The sequence below is a fragment of the Triticum urartu genome, chromosome 4 (assembly GCF_003073215.2).
Source record: "Triticum urartu cultivar G1812 chromosome 4, Tu2.1, whole genome shotgun sequence".
NCBI classification, from domain to species: Eukaryota; Viridiplantae; Streptophyta; class Magnoliopsida; order Poales; family Poaceae; genus Triticum; species Triticum urartu.
Window position 1 is genome coordinate 524,086,316 of NC_053025.1, and position 18,270 is coordinate 524,104,585.

Consider the following 18,270-nt stretch of genomic DNA (forward strand, 5'->3'; position numbering starts at 1 on the left):
TGTTTATATGTGTTTAGGTGCTGTTAGCATTGTACTACTCCCTCCGTTCTAAATTATTTGTCTTGGATTTGTCTAGATACGGATGTATCTAGACTCATTTTAGTGCTAGATACATCCGTATCTAGACAAATCTAAGACAAGTAATTCGGAACGAAGGAAATACCTTTTTATAAACTGTGTACAATCAAATACTCCCTCCGTTTCAAAATAGATGACTCAACTTTGTAGTAAAGTCATCTATTTTGAAACGGAGGGAGTATAATATAATCTATTCACACACGACGGCGGCCTTACAGCTGCATAAAGCCTCTGTTTGCCGTTTGGAATACGAGTTTGGTACGACACGAAACAGTTCAGTTCCAAGACGGATAAAGAAAGTTTTACGCGACCCTGAACACATGGCACGGCACCTGAGCGTTGTTCTCATCTTTACCTCTCTTCTTCCTTTTGTGAACGTCTGAACTTTCTTTTGTCTATGGCTTAGCTTAGACGTCACTCGTTCCTCGGGCCATCTGCTGATATTCTGCTCCATAAAACTATTGACTCCCTTCCCCTATTAGTATCATCAGTATATATATTTATAGTGTGCTGCTGTGGTCTGTGAGCTCTAGGGATGAAGTCGCCGCCGGGAACGACGATGGTGGCGGCGCTGGTGCATCTGCTGGCCGCCTTCAGCGCCGCCGTGTTGGCCGCTGCCGGCGGCGAGCAGCCGCTGTCGAAGATCGGCATCCACCGGGCCACCTTGGCGATCCATCCGGGCGCCTCCGTCGACGTCTCGCCGCTGCTCCTCGGCCTGCAGGTGAGCTTTCCCCACCATCGTTCCTTCTTCCCGCCCCGCGAGCACCATGCGCATGAGGTCCAGAGCTTGAGCATTTTGGTCCCATCTAGAATTAAATTTGGTCAATCAGTATCAGTACCAGTACGACTGTAGCTGCTGATAGATAGAGAACCAAAGGGTCACATTTGACTGAAGCAGTCGATACACTGTCAGATTAATCGGCTGCACCACATTTGTTACAGGGGCAGGACCAAGAATGGGTGACCATCGGATTTAACAACCCCAAGCCATCCAAGGATGACTGGATTGGGGTCTTTTCCCCTGCTAATTTCAGGTAAGATGCACACCTTGACCATGATTTGCCCTTGTGTGACAGTTTATTCTTCTCCGCTTCTCGTTGCTGAATTGAAGGGCTTCATTAAGAGAGCAGAAAAGTTTGATGGATTGGACACTGGCTTACTCACAGATTCGTTTTGCTGTATTTATCAGTGACTCCATTTGCCCGTCGGAGAACCAATGGGTCGAGGCCCCTCTTTTGTGCACGGCTCCTATTAAGGTTGGTGTCATTCTCCGCGATTCTTCCTCCGTGTGTGACCTCGGAACATTTTTAACATATGCTGAATAATGAGGTATCATCTTTGGCAGTTCCAATATGCAAACTATACGACGTCCGACTATGCGAAGACCGGAAAGGGGTCCTTGAGGCTTCAGATAATTAATCAGAGGAGTGATATATCATTCGCATTGTTTTCTGGAGGACTCTCAAATGTAAGTACGAATGCTCCTTGTTTGTTCATATCGGAGCTCAGCTCACTACGCTGAACCACAGGGTGTTGGAAGTTGGAACTGAACATCGTTCATTTTTTTTTTCTGGGGGAAAGAGTTGAAGAGTGATCACTCTGATTTTGTGCATGGTAGATTGATAGCCAATGCTGTTTTTCTTTTCTTAGACCATGACAGTTAATGCCGTTTCAGCTGAGATACACTGGAGTAATATTTATTTTAGCCTTCTCATTTTTTATTAGTGCCGTGACTTTTAAATAGTGCTTGCTCTAACATGGCTACTTGCATCTTTTCTATATAATATAACAGCCGAAGCTTATCACACGTTCAAATAGCATAACTTTCGCAAACCCGAAGGCTCCTGTGTACCCACGCTTGGCACAAGGAAAGTCCTGGGATGAAGTAAGTACCATTTCCTTAAATATTTCATTAATGAATGGGTATAAACTGAACATTGTATATTGTGACATAAGGAGGAAAAAAACACCAAATGCAAATAGATGAGAAATCTAGCTTATTACTTTCACCGTTTCTGTAACAAAAGCTATACACAAAGGAGCTGGAATTTCAGAGCGACTGAAACAGGAATTTAATGTCTTTCAGATAGTTCTCATTTAGGGTAGTACTTGTAGGTTTTATGTTCAGAATTGTTCTTTGTCTTCAAAGTTTCTTGAAGAAATATGTTCCTAGCGCTTCTGTAAATTATACTGTACCATATTTTCAGAGTTTCTTGATTGATGTTAAATGACTTGATGCTAGATGACAGTGACATGGACAAGTGGATATAGTACGAAGGAGGCTACACCGTTTGTTGAATGGGGCATACAAGGGCAAATCCAAATCCTTTCTCCTGCAGGCACCCTTACGTTCAGTCGCGACACTATGTGTGGTCAGTAACTCTTACCATGTATAACGGAACTAACATCTTTATAAGGTCTGAAACAAAACAGAAAATTGTATTGAAAGAAGATTATAATTGCCGAACAGTTCTTATTGTATATAGCATGGCAGAGTTCTGAATGAAGCACGATTAACACGTACCTTCTGATTAAGCCCATAAGGCATATGACATAGTGTTTTATTATGATTTTACAACAGGCCCACCTGCTAGGACAGTTGGATGGCGCGATCCTGGTTTCATACATACAAGCTTCCTCAAGGACCTATGGCCTAATCTTAAGTAAATTAGTGTTCATAAGCTTGGTCTATTTGCACATGTGCTCCTAGTATTAGCTATTCAATTGTACAAGTGCAAGCACCTCGGAGATTTATAGGCGAGTGCAAATTTCAGGTACACGTACAGGATTGGCCATCGGCTATTCAATGGTCAAATTGTTTGGGGACGTCAGAATAGCTTCAAAGCACCTCCCTATCCTGGGGAGGATTCTTTGCAACGTGTTGTCATATTTGGAGATTTGGGCAAGGTGAGTTCTGTGCCACTTCACCAGTATGATTTCTGCGATTTTAAAATAAATTAAAAGCTGTAAGAGCATGGGGCAGAATTATTAGATTACTGATTAGCCTATGGAAGTATTTCATGGCAGAAGCCATTTTAGCATATGTTGATTTCTGGTCCGTCTTATCTGCACTCGAGTTGAACTATGAATATATAAGTATATAACGAAAGAATGTGCGTTTTATTGTTGTTAAGAGTACCAATCCTTTTTGTCACAGCATCCATGCTGTACTTTCAGTTAGGCTTAGCAAAAACCTGTTTTCTTAAGTTTTACCATGTTGAGTTAAAGTAACAAGTACTAAAAAGTAAAATAAGAACATTAATTGTGTTCTACTTTTCGTAAAATACAAGAGAAATTTGTTAGGAGGAAATAGACGAGCTTATTTTTTCTGCCTGGCTTCAAAACTGGCAATTGAACTCTTTGCTCAGGCCGAGATTGATGGCTCAAACGAATACAATGACTTTGAGCGTGGTTCAATCAACACAACTTACCAGCTAGTTAAGGACTTGAAGAATATCGATATGGTGATGCATATCGGAGACATCTGCTACGCCAGTGGTTATCTGTCACAGTGGGATCAGTTCACTGCACAGGTTGAACCCATTGCTTCTACAGTACCTTACATGGTGGCAAGGTACTCCAACTTAGTGACAATAGAAAATGGGGTAAACACAAGATGGAGCAAAGTAGGCTCTGTTCTTCTCTGATGATATTGATGATTTGTCATTTGCAGCGGTAACCACGAAAGAGACTGGCCTGGATCAGGATCCTTTTATGGGACTCTGGACTCGGGCGGTGAATGCGGCGTGCCAGCTCAGAACATGTTCTATGTGCCAGCAGAGAACCGTGAGCAGTTCTGGTAGGCTGGCATTTCCTTCCTTTCTGAATTTGTTCAGGATATGACATGAAACCTGAACATGTCTCCAATCACATTTGAATCTCTTCTCATACAGTCAGCACTCATGATCATCGATCCTTCCTTCGACCTTCTGTGTAGGTACTCGACGGACTACGGGATGTTCCGGTTCTGCGTAGCCAACACGGAGCTGGACTGGCGGCCAGGCACCGAGCAGTACAAGTTCATCGAGCACTGCTTGTCGTCCGTGGACCGGCAGAAGCAGCCGTGGCTCATCTTCCTCGCCCACCGCGTCCTGGGCTACTCGTCGGCCACCTTCTACGGCGCCGAAGGGACGACGGAGGAGCCCATGGGGAGGGAGAGCCTCCAGCTCCTCTGGCAGAAGTACAGGGTCGACATCGCCATGTACGGCCACGTCCACGGCTACGAGCGAACGTGCCCAGTCTACGAGGTACGCAGCTAGCCCCTGCCTCTGCCTCTGTCCATGGCTGTGGCCGTGGTGTCCTCACGCTAGCTCACGGCAGGGGTCTTTGTGAGAATGCAGAACGTGTGCGTGGCCAAGGGGTCGGACCGGTACAGCGGCGCGTTCACGGCGACGACGCACGTGGTGGTGGGCGGCGGCGGGGCGAGCCTGGCGGAGTACACGGCGGAGCGGGCGCGGTGGAGCCACGCGCAGGACCTGGACTACGGGTTCGCCAAGCTGACGGCCTTCAACCACACGACGCTGCTCATGGAGTACAAGCGGAGCAGGGACGGCAGCGTGCGCGACAGCTTCACCGTCTCGCGCGACTACCGCGACGTCCTTGCCTGCGGCGTCGACAACTGCGCCAGCACCACCATGGCGTCCTAGAGCGCCGCTCTTTTCGCTGCGGCTCGGCTCTGTTGTTGTTGTTGGATCGATGGATGCAATTTTGTTCTCGTGATGATACTTGGATAGATATGCAGTGTTCAGTTCATAGATGACTGAGAAACCCATGCAGAGGCGTTTCGAGTTTCGATATTTTCTTGAAGTGTTTCCATATTTAAAAAAAATCCCTTATTAAAAATGAACTAAAATAAAAGTGTTCATGAATTAATTTTTTTTTGACATGTTTTCATATCCCTGATTAAAGAAAACATTAAACACATTCCATCATACAAAACAATGTTCGTGGATTTAAAAAAAGTTCCAAGTTTCAAAACACGTTCATTAATTTTAAAAACGTTCCTGAACTATAAAAATGTTCCCAACTAGAGCATTGGTGAATTTTCAAAAAGGTTTCCGAATTTAAAACATGTTCACAAATTTGAAAAATACTCCCATATTTCATAAATGTTTCACGGATTTGTTAATTTTCCTCGGATTCCAAAAAAATTCAACATTATAAAAATGGAATAAGAATAAAATCCTGTAAAATCAACAAAGAAAAGACACAGTATAATTCTCCATGGAAAGTTCTAGACCATACGAACACCGGTGGGAAAAGACATAAGAAAAGCCGGAAATGGGCCAGCCCATTGAGAGTGTGCCAGCGCTCGGGGTGCATTTATGTATCAACCCAAAATAACTAACTAATTATGGTGTACTTTTTGCAAAGGTTACTCCCACCTCTTCAGATTGGGACAAATGATGCACATATAGTGCGCCTTCACGAGAAGGGAAAAGACATAAGAAAAGCCGGAAATGGGCCAGCCCATTGAGAGTGTGCCAGCGCTCGGGGTGCATTTATGTATCAACCCGAAATAACTAACTAATTATGGTGTACTTTTTGCAAAGGTTACTCCCACCTCTTCAGATGAGACAAATGATGCACATATAGTGCGCCTTCACGAGAAGGAAATCCGTGTCTCGCGCGAAAGAAAAAAAATGTGTTTTTTTCTTTTTCGAGAGGCATAGTTGAAATAAATCCGTGTCTTTCGCGAAGAACACACACACATACATTTTTTTCCTTATTTTCAAGAGGCACAACTCCGCCTCTCGCGGAAAAAACAAAAAACGAAAAAACTCTTTTCTCCTTTCTCCGAGAGGCACAACTCACGTAATCAAAATCTGTACCTTGACGAGAAGTAAATATGTGCCTCTCGTGGTTGCCAAAACATTTTCCCCTTTTTCTGAGAGGCACAACTCGCGAGAGCAAATATGTGTTTCTCGCAGGAAAAAGAAAGAAAACATGTTTTTTCGTGCAAAATTGTTTTTCTCCAGAACCTAAGAAAAACTGGGAGGAAACTGGAAAAGCTGAAAAAACAAAAAATCATCTAAAAGCTAAAAACACGTACAGAAAAATAAATAAGTAAAATTCATAGATCGCGTCCAGCACGCGACACGTGGCGACGACTGAGAGCGCACCAAGTGGCATGCCCCAGCCAACCAAAAGTGACCCTTACAAAGGCTCCCAAAGGAGTACTCGTCGATTAATTGCTCTCGTATCCACCGCGCTGTCACAAAAGAAAAACATGTATCGCCCGCGGGTCAATCCCATTTTACGCCCGCAGGCGGCAAATAGTCATGGCTTCGCTGAAGCAAGCCTTCAGTTGGGCTGGCCCACGTACATGTTCATGCGATGTTTTCATTCGCTGCTGTTTCCTGCGGGTTTTTGTTCTGTGGGTTTTCACTTCCGTTTTTTTCACCATTTGTCCAGATTTTAGTCTAGTTATTCTGGTTTTTTGTTTTTATATTTATTCTCAGTTTTTTCCTTTTACGTTTCTATTTCTGCTCCTATTTTTTCTTTCCTTTCTTTGTATATTCTCTATCTCTATCTATCTACAATTATACTACTCCCTCCGTTCCTAAATATTTGTCTTTCTAGACATTTCAAATTACTATTACATGCGGATGCATGTAGACATATTTTAGAGTGTAGATTCACTCATTTTGCTCCGTATGTAGTCATTTGTTGAAATGCCTAGAAAGACAAGTATTTAGGAACGGAGGGAGTACTTAAGAAACACATTAGTATGGGCAGGCAAAACACATGCAAACGTAATAAAATATATTAAAATTTCATGGTGCACTATGAATATATTAATGATAGATTAAGAAAATGTTCACGTTTTATCATGAAAAACTCCACCCTGCATTGCAAAAATGTTCATCGTGTGTTACAAAAATGTTCATCATATACTACAGAATGTTCATTGTGTATTTGAAATCTGTTCATCCCATATTATGAAAAAAAAATTGACCTGTGTTGCGAATGTTCATTGTGTATTTCAAATTTGTTCAACGTTTTTAACAAAAGAAGTTCACTGTTTTTTTAACTTTGTTTCCACGAGAATGACAAATTTGCTTCATGTGAAGGCACAAATTTGCTTCCACGGAAAGCACAGTTGTGCTTCTCAAAAAGGAAAAAGATCTTCGCTTCCATGACAAGCACAGATTTGCTTTCGCGAGAAGCACAATGCTTCCACAAGAAGCACAAATTTGTTTCTCGTGCAGACAAAGATTTGCTTCCGCGAGTTGTGTTTCTTGAAAAGGCGAAAAGGTGGGAAGAAAAACCGTGCTTCCGGCTTTGTCTTTGTCTTCCATTTTTGTCATTCATTGGTTTGGTTGACTTTTTTTAATCATTTTTTCAAAAAAAAAATCTTGGTGTCCCTTTTTTGTGATCCTTTTTCGTTGAAACTTATTAACATGGAATCTAGTTTCAAAGATCTTGATGCAAGAAATCCAACGGTAAAAACGGTTTGGGATTTGGACGCATGATTCAAGATATAAAACGTTATGAATGAACGAATAAACCAAAAAAAGGGAGAACTTCTAGATTGCGACAAATGACTAAAATGGAGTGTCTCACTTGTCAACGCATGAGAAGGTGAGAGTGACCTTTGTAAGAGGCAACCCTTCACTAATGATTTCGGTCCTATAGGGACTCTCTCTACCGCGTTACTTGTGGAATAGGAAACACACCCTCGCCATACAGTAGGGGCCGTGATGTTGAACAAGCATGCAGCCTGCAACATGAATGGGCCGGCCAAACTCGGGCCTCCCCAAGTATTTCCTTTTTTTGTGACGTTTTGTTGTGATTTTCAGTTTTGATGTTTATTTTTCTTTTTCAGTTTTTCACTTTCACCCTTTAAAAACATTTATATAATTTAATAATATATTTTTTAAAATTCGTAAACATTCTAAAGAATTTTATAAATCAATGAACAAATTTTCAATTTTGTGATTTTTTGAAAATTCCCCAAAAATCAATTTGACAAGGTTTTATTGTTTTATAAAATTAAGGAAACATATTTTAAATTTAACATTTTCTAAAATACATGTATATTTTATATATTGTGAACATTTTTAAATTCCCTATTTGAGAACATTTGTTGAATTGTATTTTTTCTTATTTTAAAAACATTTTCATTTAGAAAAAGGCTTAAAACTTATTGGCCTAGAAACGAAGAAAATCGTCGTGGTATATGATAACTGGGTGTCACTCGTAAAAAACAAAGGAATGGAAGAATTAGTGGAAACCGCTAAAGGGGTCGGTCCATTAACACATTGCACCGGCTGGTCCAAGGGGGGGATGTATCCGGTGCACCCGCACTTCCGGTGCTACCAGTGCATCGATTGTCATAGAACATTTTAATAAATTTTGTATCAAAATTTGAAACATTTCTTAAGATACAAAAAATGACAAATTAGACATCACTGTGGCAATGGGCCAAATCTAAAGTCCAACTTATATTATCTCCTATTCAGTGTTGAAATTGTCATTTTTGTTTTCCGAGCTATTTTTTAAATTTGGACATGAATTTTTGTGACAACCTACATTAATGTTTTTTTGTGTGAATGAACCTATATTAATGTTGTGTGAATGTACTAATGTTTTCAGATATTTTTTGAACATTTCAAGATGTGCAACGTGAGTTTGGTGTACCATTAGCACCAAAAGCTCTGGTGCACCAGATATTTCCTCGGTTCAAGGGAAGAGCTAGCTGCGACATGTCTTCCAAACCCTAGAAAAATGGTTCCTATTTTACTTTTCTTCTGATAGTTTTTGCTTTTTTGAAAGGAGAGCATTTCCTCGGCGTAAGCATCATATGATGGACATATCCATATTCATTAAGCTCAAAGTGTCACACATTCACAACATCATACGAAATGCACAAATAAATAAAGAACACTCGGCTCAAAACAATTGGACGTTGACAAAATAAAATTCATAAATCTTATCATTGAACCCACATCCAACCCGGTTCGTAAAAAAGAAAATGCAGCCATCTCCAAATGGTTGCGCGGAAGTAGGGCCGGGTACAATACAAATTAAACTGGTGGCTTTGTAGATAACCTGTAAAAATTTGAAAGCTTAGATGTGTTAACACAAGGTCATGTCCGCGGCAAAGCACAAACACCGACACGTAATATGTGACACTGTCAACGCCAGCCATTATGTACTGTCAACGTCAGCCATTAGTACTATATCAGTATGACACTGTGACTGTTGGGCGGACAGAAACATCACGCGAGTGCATGTGCACGTCGCCAACAGTAGCGCCCAATCATAAATCTATATCTATACTACTATGTCATAGTGTACCAGTTTTGAAATTTTGAATCTCATAACTAGGAAGCAACCTGAACCATTGATAGAGTCCATCCAATAGTTGGAAATGCTAGGATTCGCTCCTACAGTTCTACCTACAATACTAGCGAAGCTACCGTTGTTCTCTGGAACCATTCACAGATGTCAATGCTGGAGAAATCCACATGCTTGCTGCTGTTGTCGGCCATCCGTGCGCGTAGCTGGCTGTCTCAGCCGCCTTGGCAGATGGTCCATAAGCATCGGTAGCGCTCGTACTAATCGCGTCATCGCAGAGGGATTTGAGACGGAGTTTTGAGCTGGTTGTTGTGCAATGCACCAATCGGTGGGACGAGGAAAGTCAATGCGTGCATTTGCACGTGCATGTATACTAGTAAAAGTAATGATGTTTGTAACATGTAACATAACAGTGCATATATATAGTGCATAATCCTAATCCTTCCATCATTATTTAGGTATAGAGAAGGGCATCTAAAAAAAAGGTATAGAGAAGGGAATCCGTCCGTCTCCACGAGCTTTTTTGGTGGAGAAAGGCAGAGGAGGTGGGCCCGGAGTGCAGATTTATTATGCGGGCTCGTAGTAATACTACTACTACTACTAAACTAAGACCAGCCATCACACTGATAATAACTACTAGCGACTTCACTCATTTTCCTTGGCAATCGCCATTCTTTCCCATTTCCGGGAAACTAGCCATCACCATCCCGGATCAACTTTTTTACGTTAACCACGTACGTAGATGCCATCCTGGATCGCCTGATTAGCCAGCGTCGCCGTCGGCTGAGGTGGATCCGGCGAGGCGAGAAGCTTTCCGGGCTTCATTTCCACGACTGCGACCGTCGGTCCAATCAGGCCCGGAGCTCGCGCCTCGCGGGGCCGCCCGCAGAAGCCCCGTCCGTCCGTCGCTCCTGCGTGCGAGACGTGGACGCGTCGCGGCCCAGCCCCACCGGGATCCTCCTGCGCCCCACCGCATCCGCGCGCTGACGTCGGGGCGATGCGGCCCGTGACGGATCGACACGTCGCCGGCGGCGGCGTCAAGTGGGGGCAACTTGCCTCGCCACTTGCCGGCGGGCCACCCTGTCGCTGTAGGCAGGCGCCTTTAACTGTTGGGGAAACGTGGCGCGGTCGGCGCCGGCGGCACACCTGGCGCGTCCGGCAACTTGGAGGGAGGGAGGAGGTACCCCCGGTGGTGGGCCGGAGGGCGGTGGCCTTTCGGCGATCCTGCGGAGTACGTGGGCCCGCCATGTCCGTGGCTACGGTGCTGCTCGTTCAGTCGTCCTTGTTCTGACGTGGAAGGGTGTACGTAACGCGGGGAGTACAAGCTGGGGCGATCTGCGCTGGCCTTCGCATGCATGGTTCTCGTGACCGTTTGCTTTCCTCGCGTTTCCTGCCGAGATCTGGCTGTGTAATTCCGTTTTCACGACAGATTTCAGGCTTTTTCCTATGCTATCACAAACTAGTGTACTTAGGCCAACTTCAACGCACAAACTCAAACGGATCGTCCGTTTGATCCAGATTATCCGTTTGAGTCCGCAAAACAAGACACATCCGTCCACTTGTGGTCGTGCTGCCGTCCGTGCGCCCAATTGGACCGCCGCATCCCAAACTTTATGTTTTTTTAAATTTTTACCCCGAAACAAACCCAAATAAACATTGCAAATAATTTAACAGTAATATAAACATTAACATCCACAGTAGTCAAGTTCAACACATTAATACAAACTAAAACTTTAAAAACATAATAAAACTAGATAAGGCCCGTCGCGGCCGCGGCCGCCGTCGTCTTCAGTAGCCGGCGTCCTACTCGTCGTCGTCGTTTTCTGTGAGGTCGACGTACGATGGTGGCTGCCAGGCCGGAGGCGCCTGCTGTGACGGTTGCGGTGGCGCCTGTACAACCTCTTCCCGTGGCGGGGATGATGACCACTGGCCAACGTCCGCCCACCCAGGCTCAGGCGTGCACGGCATGATCTTCGTCCACGACCAGGACTGCTCGACTAAGGTCGGGTTCCATCCCGCCGACTCCTCCTTCCTCGGCGCCTCCGAGCGGATGTCCTCCACGGCCTCCTCCTTGACGTAGGCGTCCAGCTCCGGGAAGGCGACGTCACCAGCCACTGACAAGGTCATCATCTCCTCGAGGCCCTGTCATTGGCGCTCGTCGTGGGTGTGGACGGAGTCCTTCATCACCCGCCTCATCAACTCCTCCTCGTCGGTGATAATTAGAGCGGGTGGTGGTGGGGACGGGGACGGTGAAGGCGTTGGCATCATGTCGCGAGCCAGCCTATGCCCTTGGCTGGGGCGGGCTGGGAGCGTGCGCAGTGGGCAGGGTGCGCCCGCGGCGGGCTCGGAGCACGACCAGCAAAAAAAGATTGTCGGCGTAGATCGTGCTGGTCGCGGAGCCACGTGTCCCACAACGAGGAGTCGACGATGTACCTCCAGTCATGGATGAGGTCCGGCGGCGGTCGATCTCCTCGCGGCGGGCGCACCCACTCATTGGGATCAGTTGAATGGGCACCCGATCTGCGAAGAGGTGCCAGTTATTGGGGAGGTGCACGTCCTTCCATGGTAGCGGTGTGCCCGTCTCCCAATAGCGCTTGCAGATCTCCACCTTGACGTACGGCCGCATCCGAGGTGCGTCCACCGGAGGCGTGATGTGGAATGCAGGAGGTGGATGGGTGGAGCTGCGACGACGACCGGATGATGACTGATGAGTGATATTTTCACTCATTTCAACCTTGTTTAAACCGAATCATCTCACTAAAAGAGAGATATTCGCTCTGATATTTCCACTAAGGACTAATGAATGCAAAAGGATTCCAAAAATCCTCTCTCTGATATTTTTCCACAGGAAATGGGCTAAAATGTAAGAAATCACATGGGAGAAATGAAAGGAAGGAAAAGGAGAAGAAACAAGTCACCAGTAGGGGTTAGAAGGCCGCCAGAGCCAAAGACGGCGTCCCATGCGACCGCACGCGCTCGCATGAGCAGTCGTCTGGCGTGGAAACTAAGGCATGTTGTCCACGTGAACAATTTTTATAAATGGGACCCCGTCGAAATGTCAACAAAACGAGAGATAGAGGAGCGTCGAGCATAGCCATAACCTGTTCATCATCATCTTCATTCACAAACCCTAGCCGCTACCATTTTCACCTCCATAGCCATCTCCACCACCATAGTGCTCTCTCATCTAGTTCATACTTGTAATCGTGCATTGCACAATGCATCCATTGTAAGACATATTACAATTAATCAATCCCAAGATGTGTTCTTCAATGATTTCTTCTCGCGGTCTGATCTCCATGTGTGAGTAGTTCAGTAAGGTATGGGGTGAGGCATGAGCCTTGCAACCCCAGGTAGTTGGTGAAGGGATCAATGGAAGTCTTTGACACAACGTCTTGTATGTGTGAAACAAAATTGTTTCATGAAGTATCTCTTGTCTTGTCCGCGATCTTCATCCCTGCAGGTATCCAGGATCATGGAGATTGAGCACTAGTGAGGGTAGGAGCAAGGGGACCGTGAAGTGTTATACCAAACTGAAGGAAATTTGCCCTAGAGGCAATAATAAAGTTATTATTTATTTCCTTATATCATGATAAAAGTTTATTATTCATGCTAGAATTGTATTAATCGGAAACTTAGTACATGTGTGAATACATAGACAAACAGAGTGTCACTAGTATGCCTCTACTAGACTAGCTTGTTAATCAAAGATGGTTATGTTTCCTAACCATGGACAAAGAGTTGTCATCTGATTAACAGGATCACATCATTAGTTGAATGATCTAATTGACATGACCCATTCCATTAGCTTAGCACCCGATCGTTTAGTATGTTGCTATTGCTTTCTTCATGACTTATACATGTTCCTATGACTATGAGATTATGCAACTCCCATTTGCCAGAGGAACACTTTGTGTGCTACCAAACGTCACAACGTAACTGGGTGATTATAAAGGAGCTCTACAGGTGTCTCCAAAGGTACATGTTGGGTTGGCGTATTTCGAGATTAGGATTTGTCACTCCGATTGTCAGAGAGGTATCTCTGGGCCTTCTCGGTAATGCTCATCACTTAAGCCTTGCAAGCATTGCAACTAATGAGTTAGTTGCGGGATGATGTATTACAGAACGAGTAAAGAGACTTGCCGGTAACGAGATTGAACTAGGTATAGGATACCGACGATCGAATCTCGGGCAAGTAACATACCGATGACAAAGGGAACAACGTATGTTGTTATGCGGTCTGACCGATAAAGATCTTCGTAGAATATGTAGGAGCCAATATGGGCATCCAGGTCCCGCTATTGGTTATTGACCGGAGACATGTCTCGGTCATGTCTACATTGTTCTCGAACCCGTAGGGTCCGCACGCTTAAGGTTACGATGACAGTTATATTATGAGTTTATACATTTTGATGTACCGAAGGTTGTTCGGAGTCCCGGATGTGATCACGGACATGACGAGGAGTCTCGAAATGGTCGAGACATAAAGATTGATATATTGTAAGCCTATGTTTGGATATCGGAAGTGTTCCGGGTGAAATCGGGATTTTACCGGAGTACCGGGAGGTTACCGGAACCCCCCGGGAGCTATATGGGCCTTAATGGGCCTCAGTGGAAGAAGAGGAGAGGCAGTCAGGGCTGGGCCACGCGCCCCTCCCCCCTAGTCCAAATAGGACAAGGAGAGAGGGGGCCGGCGCCCCCCTCCTTCTCTCTCTCTCTTTTCCCACCTCGCGAATCCTATTCCAACTAGGATTGGGGGAGAAGTCCTACTCCCGGAGGGAGTAGGACTCCTCCTGGCGCGCCCTATGATGGCCGGCCGGCCTCCCCTTCTTGAGCCTTTATATACGGAGGCAGGGGCACCCCAGACAAACACAAGTTGATCCACGTGATCTTATTCTTAGCCGTGTGCGGTGCCCCCTTCCACCACAGTCCTCGATAATATTGTAGCGGTGCTTAGGCGAAGCCCTACTGCAGTAGTACATCAAGATCGTCACCACGCCGTCGTGCTGACGGAACTCTTCCCCGACACTTTGCTGGATATGAGTCCGGGGATCGTCATCGAGCTGAACGTGTGCTAGAACTCGGAGGTGCCGTAGTTTCGGTGCTTGATCGGTCGGGCCGTGGAGACGTACGACTACATCAACCAAACGCTTCCGTTGTCGATCTACAAGGTACGTAGATCATACTCTCCCCTCTCGTTGCTATGCATCACCATGATCTTGCGTGAGCGTAGGAATTTTTTTTTGAAATTACTACGAATCCCAACAGTGGCATCCGAGCCTAGGTTTTATATGTTGATGTTATATGCACGAGTAGAACACAAGTGAGTTGTGGGCGATATAAGTCATACTGCTTACCAGCATGTCATACTTTGGTTCGGCGGTATTGTTGGACGAAGCGGCCCGGACCGACATTACGCGTACGCTTACGCGAGACCGGTTCTCCCGACGTGCTTTGCACATAGGTGGCTTGCGGGTGACAGTTTCTCCAACTTTAGTTGAACCAAGTGTGGCTACGCCCGGTCCTTGCGAAGGTTAAAACAACACCAACTTGACAAACTATCGTTGTGGTTTTGATGCGTAGGTAAGATTGGTTCTTGCTTAAGCCCGTAGCAGCCACGTAAAACATGCAACAACAAAGTAGAGGACGTCTAACTTGTTTTTGCAGGGCTTGTTGTGATGTGATATGGTCAAGAAATGATGAGATATAAGTTGTTGTATGAGATGATCCCCGGGTACCGAGCTCGAATTCGCCCTATAGTGAGTCGTATTACAATTCACTGGCCGTCGTTTTACAACGTCGTGACTGGGAAAACCCTGGCGTTACCCAACTTAATCGCCTAATTTTTTTAAGGCAGTTATTGGTGCCCTTAAACGCCTGGTTGCTACGCCTGAATAAGTGATAATAAGCGGATGAATGGCAGAAATTCGATGATAAGCTGTCAAACATGAGAATTGGTCGACGGCCCGGGCGGCCGCAAGGGGTTCGCGTTGGCCGATTCATTAATGCAGCTGGCACGACAGGTTTCCCGACTGGAAAGCGGGCAGTGAGCGCAACGCAATTAATGTGAGTTAGCTCACTCATTAGGCACCCCAGGCTTTACACTTTATGCTTCCGGCTCGTATGTTGTGTGGAATTGTGAGCGGATAACAATTTCACACAGGAAACAGCTATGACCATGATTACGCCAAGCTATTTAGGTGAGACTATAGAATACTCAAGCTTGCATGCCTGCAGGTCGACTCTAGAGGATCTTGCGTGTGCGTAGGATTTTTTTTGAAATTACTACGTTCTCCAACAGTGGCATCCGAGCCAGGTTTTATGCGTAGATGTCATATGCACGAGTAGAACACAAGTGAGTTGTGGGCGATATAAGTCATGCTGCTTACTAGCATGTCATACTTTGGTTCGGCGGTATTGTTGGATGAAGCGGCCCGGACCGACATTACGCGTACGCTTACGCGAGACTGGTTCTACCGACGTGCTTTGCACACAGGTGGCTGGCGTGTGTCAGTTTCTCCAACTTTAGTTGAACCGAGTGTGGCTACGCCCGGTCCTTGCAAAGGTTAAAACAGCACCAACGTGACAAACTATCGTTGTGGTTTTGATGCATAGGTAAGAACGGTTCTTGCTCTGTCCGTAGCAGCCACGTAAAACTTGCAACAACAAAGTAGAGGACGTCTAACTTGTTTTTGCAGGGCATGTTGTGATGTGATATGGTCAAAGCATGATGCTAAATTTTATTGTATGAGATGATCATGTTTTGTAACCGAGTTATCGGCAACTGGCAGGAGCCATATGGTTGTCGCTTTATTGTATGCAATGCAATCGCCCTGTAATGCTTTACTTTATCACTAAGCGGTAGCGATAGTCGTAGAAGCATAAGATTGGCGAGACGACAACGATGCTACGATGGATACCAAGGTGTCACGTCGGTGACGATGGTGATCATGACGGTGCTTCGGAGATGGAGATCACAAGCACAAGATGATGATGGCCATATCATATCACTTATATTGATTGCATTTGATGTTTATCTTTTATGCATCTTATCTTGCTTTAATTGACGGTAGCATTATAAGATGATCTCTCACTAAATTTCAAGATAAAAGTGTTCTCCCTGAGTATGCACCATTGCCAAAGTTCGTCGTGCCCAGACACCACGTGATGATCAGGTGTAATAAGCTCTACGTCCATCTACAATAGGTGCAAGCCAGTTTTGCACACGCAGAATACTGAGGTTAAACTTGACGAGCCTAGCATATGCAGATATGGCCTCGGAACACTGAGACCGAAAGGTCGAGCGTGAATCATATAGTAGATATAATTGATGTCTACTACACAACCTTCTTCTTGTAGACGTTGCTGAGCCTCCAAGTGCAGAGGTTTTTAGGACAGTAGAAAATTTCCCTCAAGTGGATGACCTAAGGTTTATCAATTCGTAGGAGGCGTAGGATGAAGATGGTCTCTCTCAAGCAACCCTGCAACCAAATAATAAAGAGTCTCTTGTGTCCCCAACACACCCAATACAATGGTAAATTGTATAGGTGCACTAGTTCGGCGAAGAGATGGTGATACAAGTGGTATATGGATGGTAGATAATAGTTTTTGTAATATGAAAATGTAAAACAGCAAGGTAACGAATGATAAAAGTGAGCGCAAACGGTATTGCAATGCGTTGAAATAAGGCCTAGGGTTCATACTTTCACTAGTGCAAGTCCTCTCAACAATAATAACATAATTGGATCACATAACTATCCCTCAACATGCAACAAAGAGTCACTCCAAAGTCACTAATAGCGGAGAGCAAACGATGAGATTATGGTAGGGTACGAAACCACCTCAAAGTTATTCTTTCCAATCAATCTGTTGGGCTATTCCTATAAGTGTCACAAACAACCCTAGAGTTCGTACTAGAATAACACCTTAAGACACAAATCAATCAAAACCCTAATGTCACCTAGATACTCCAATGTCACCTCAAGTGTCTGCGGGTATGATTATATGATATGCATCACACAATCTCAGATTCATCTATTCAACCAACACATTGAACCTCAAAGAGTGCCCCAAAGTTTCTACCGGAGAATCACGATGAAAACGTGTGCCAACCCCTATGCATAGGTTCATGGGAGGAACCCGCAAGTTGATCACCAAAACATACATCAAGTGAATCACGTGATATCCCGTTGTCACCACAGATACGCACGGCAAGACATACATCAAGTGTTCTCAAATCTTTAAAGACTCAATCCGATAAGATAACTTCAAAGGGGAAACTCAATCCATTACAAGAGAGTAGAGGGGGAAGAAAACATCATAGGATCCAACTATAATAGCAAAGCTCGCGATACATCAAGATCATACCACCTCAAGAACACGAGAGAGAGAGAGAGAGATCAAACACATAGCTACTGGTACATACCCTCAGCCCCGAGGGAGAACTACTCCCTCCTCGTCATGGAGAGCACAGGGATGATGAAGATGGCCACCGGAGAAGGATTGCCCCCTCCGGCAGGGTGCCGGAACGGGTCTAGATTGGCTTTTGGTGGCTACGGAGGCTTCTGGCGGCGGAACTCCCGATCTATTGTGCTCCCCGATCGTTTTAGGGTATATGGAGATATATAGGCGGAAGAAGTATGTCAGGGGAGCCACAAGGGGCCCACGAGGGTGGAGGGCGCGCCCAGGGGGGTGGGCGCGCCCCCCTGCCTCGTGGCTTCCTCATTGCTTCCCTTATGTGGACTCCAAGTCTCCCGGGTTGCTTTCCTTCCAAAAATAAGTTCCGTGAAGTTTCAGGTCAATTGGACTCCGTTTGATTTTCCTTTTCTACGATACTCTAGAACAAGGAAACAACAGAAACTGGCACTGGGCTCTGGGTTAACAGGTTAG

General features: G+C 45.2%; 1 protein-coding gene across 1 annotated transcript; it reads left to right on the forward strand.

The window, feature by feature from the left end:
• The first annotated feature begins 394 nt into the window (after positions 1-394).
• Positions 395-4,950, forward strand: LOC125552426 (probable inactive purple acid phosphatase 1). Its single transcript, XM_048715978.1, has 12 exons — positions 395-799; positions 1,021-1,112; positions 1,268-1,334; positions 1,424-1,546; positions 1,871-1,963; positions 2,321-2,450; positions 2,660-2,741; positions 2,853-2,985; positions 3,447-3,652; positions 3,752-3,877; positions 4,016-4,325; positions 4,419-4,950. Exons 1-12 carry the CDS (start codon positions 614-616, stop codon positions 4,722-4,724), a joined length of 1,854 nt encoding a protein of 617 aa, XP_048571935.1. The 5' UTR covers positions 395-613; the 3' UTR covers positions 4,725-4,950.
• The last annotated feature ends 13,320 nt before the right edge of the window (positions 4,951-18,270 follow it).

Coding starts and splice junctions, on each gene's coding strand:
- LOC125552426 (XM_048715978.1), top strand. CDS start 614: ATGAAGTCGCCGCCGGGAACGACGATGGTGGCGGCGCTGGTGCATCTG. Junction 3,653..3,751: donor GTACCTTACATGGTGGCAAG/GTACTCCAACTT, acceptor TGTCATTTGCAG/CGGTAACCACGAAAGAGACT. Junction 3,878..4,015: donor GAGAACCGTGAGCAGTTCTG/GTAGGCTGGCAT, acceptor CCTTCTGTGTAG/GTACTCGACGGACTACGGGA.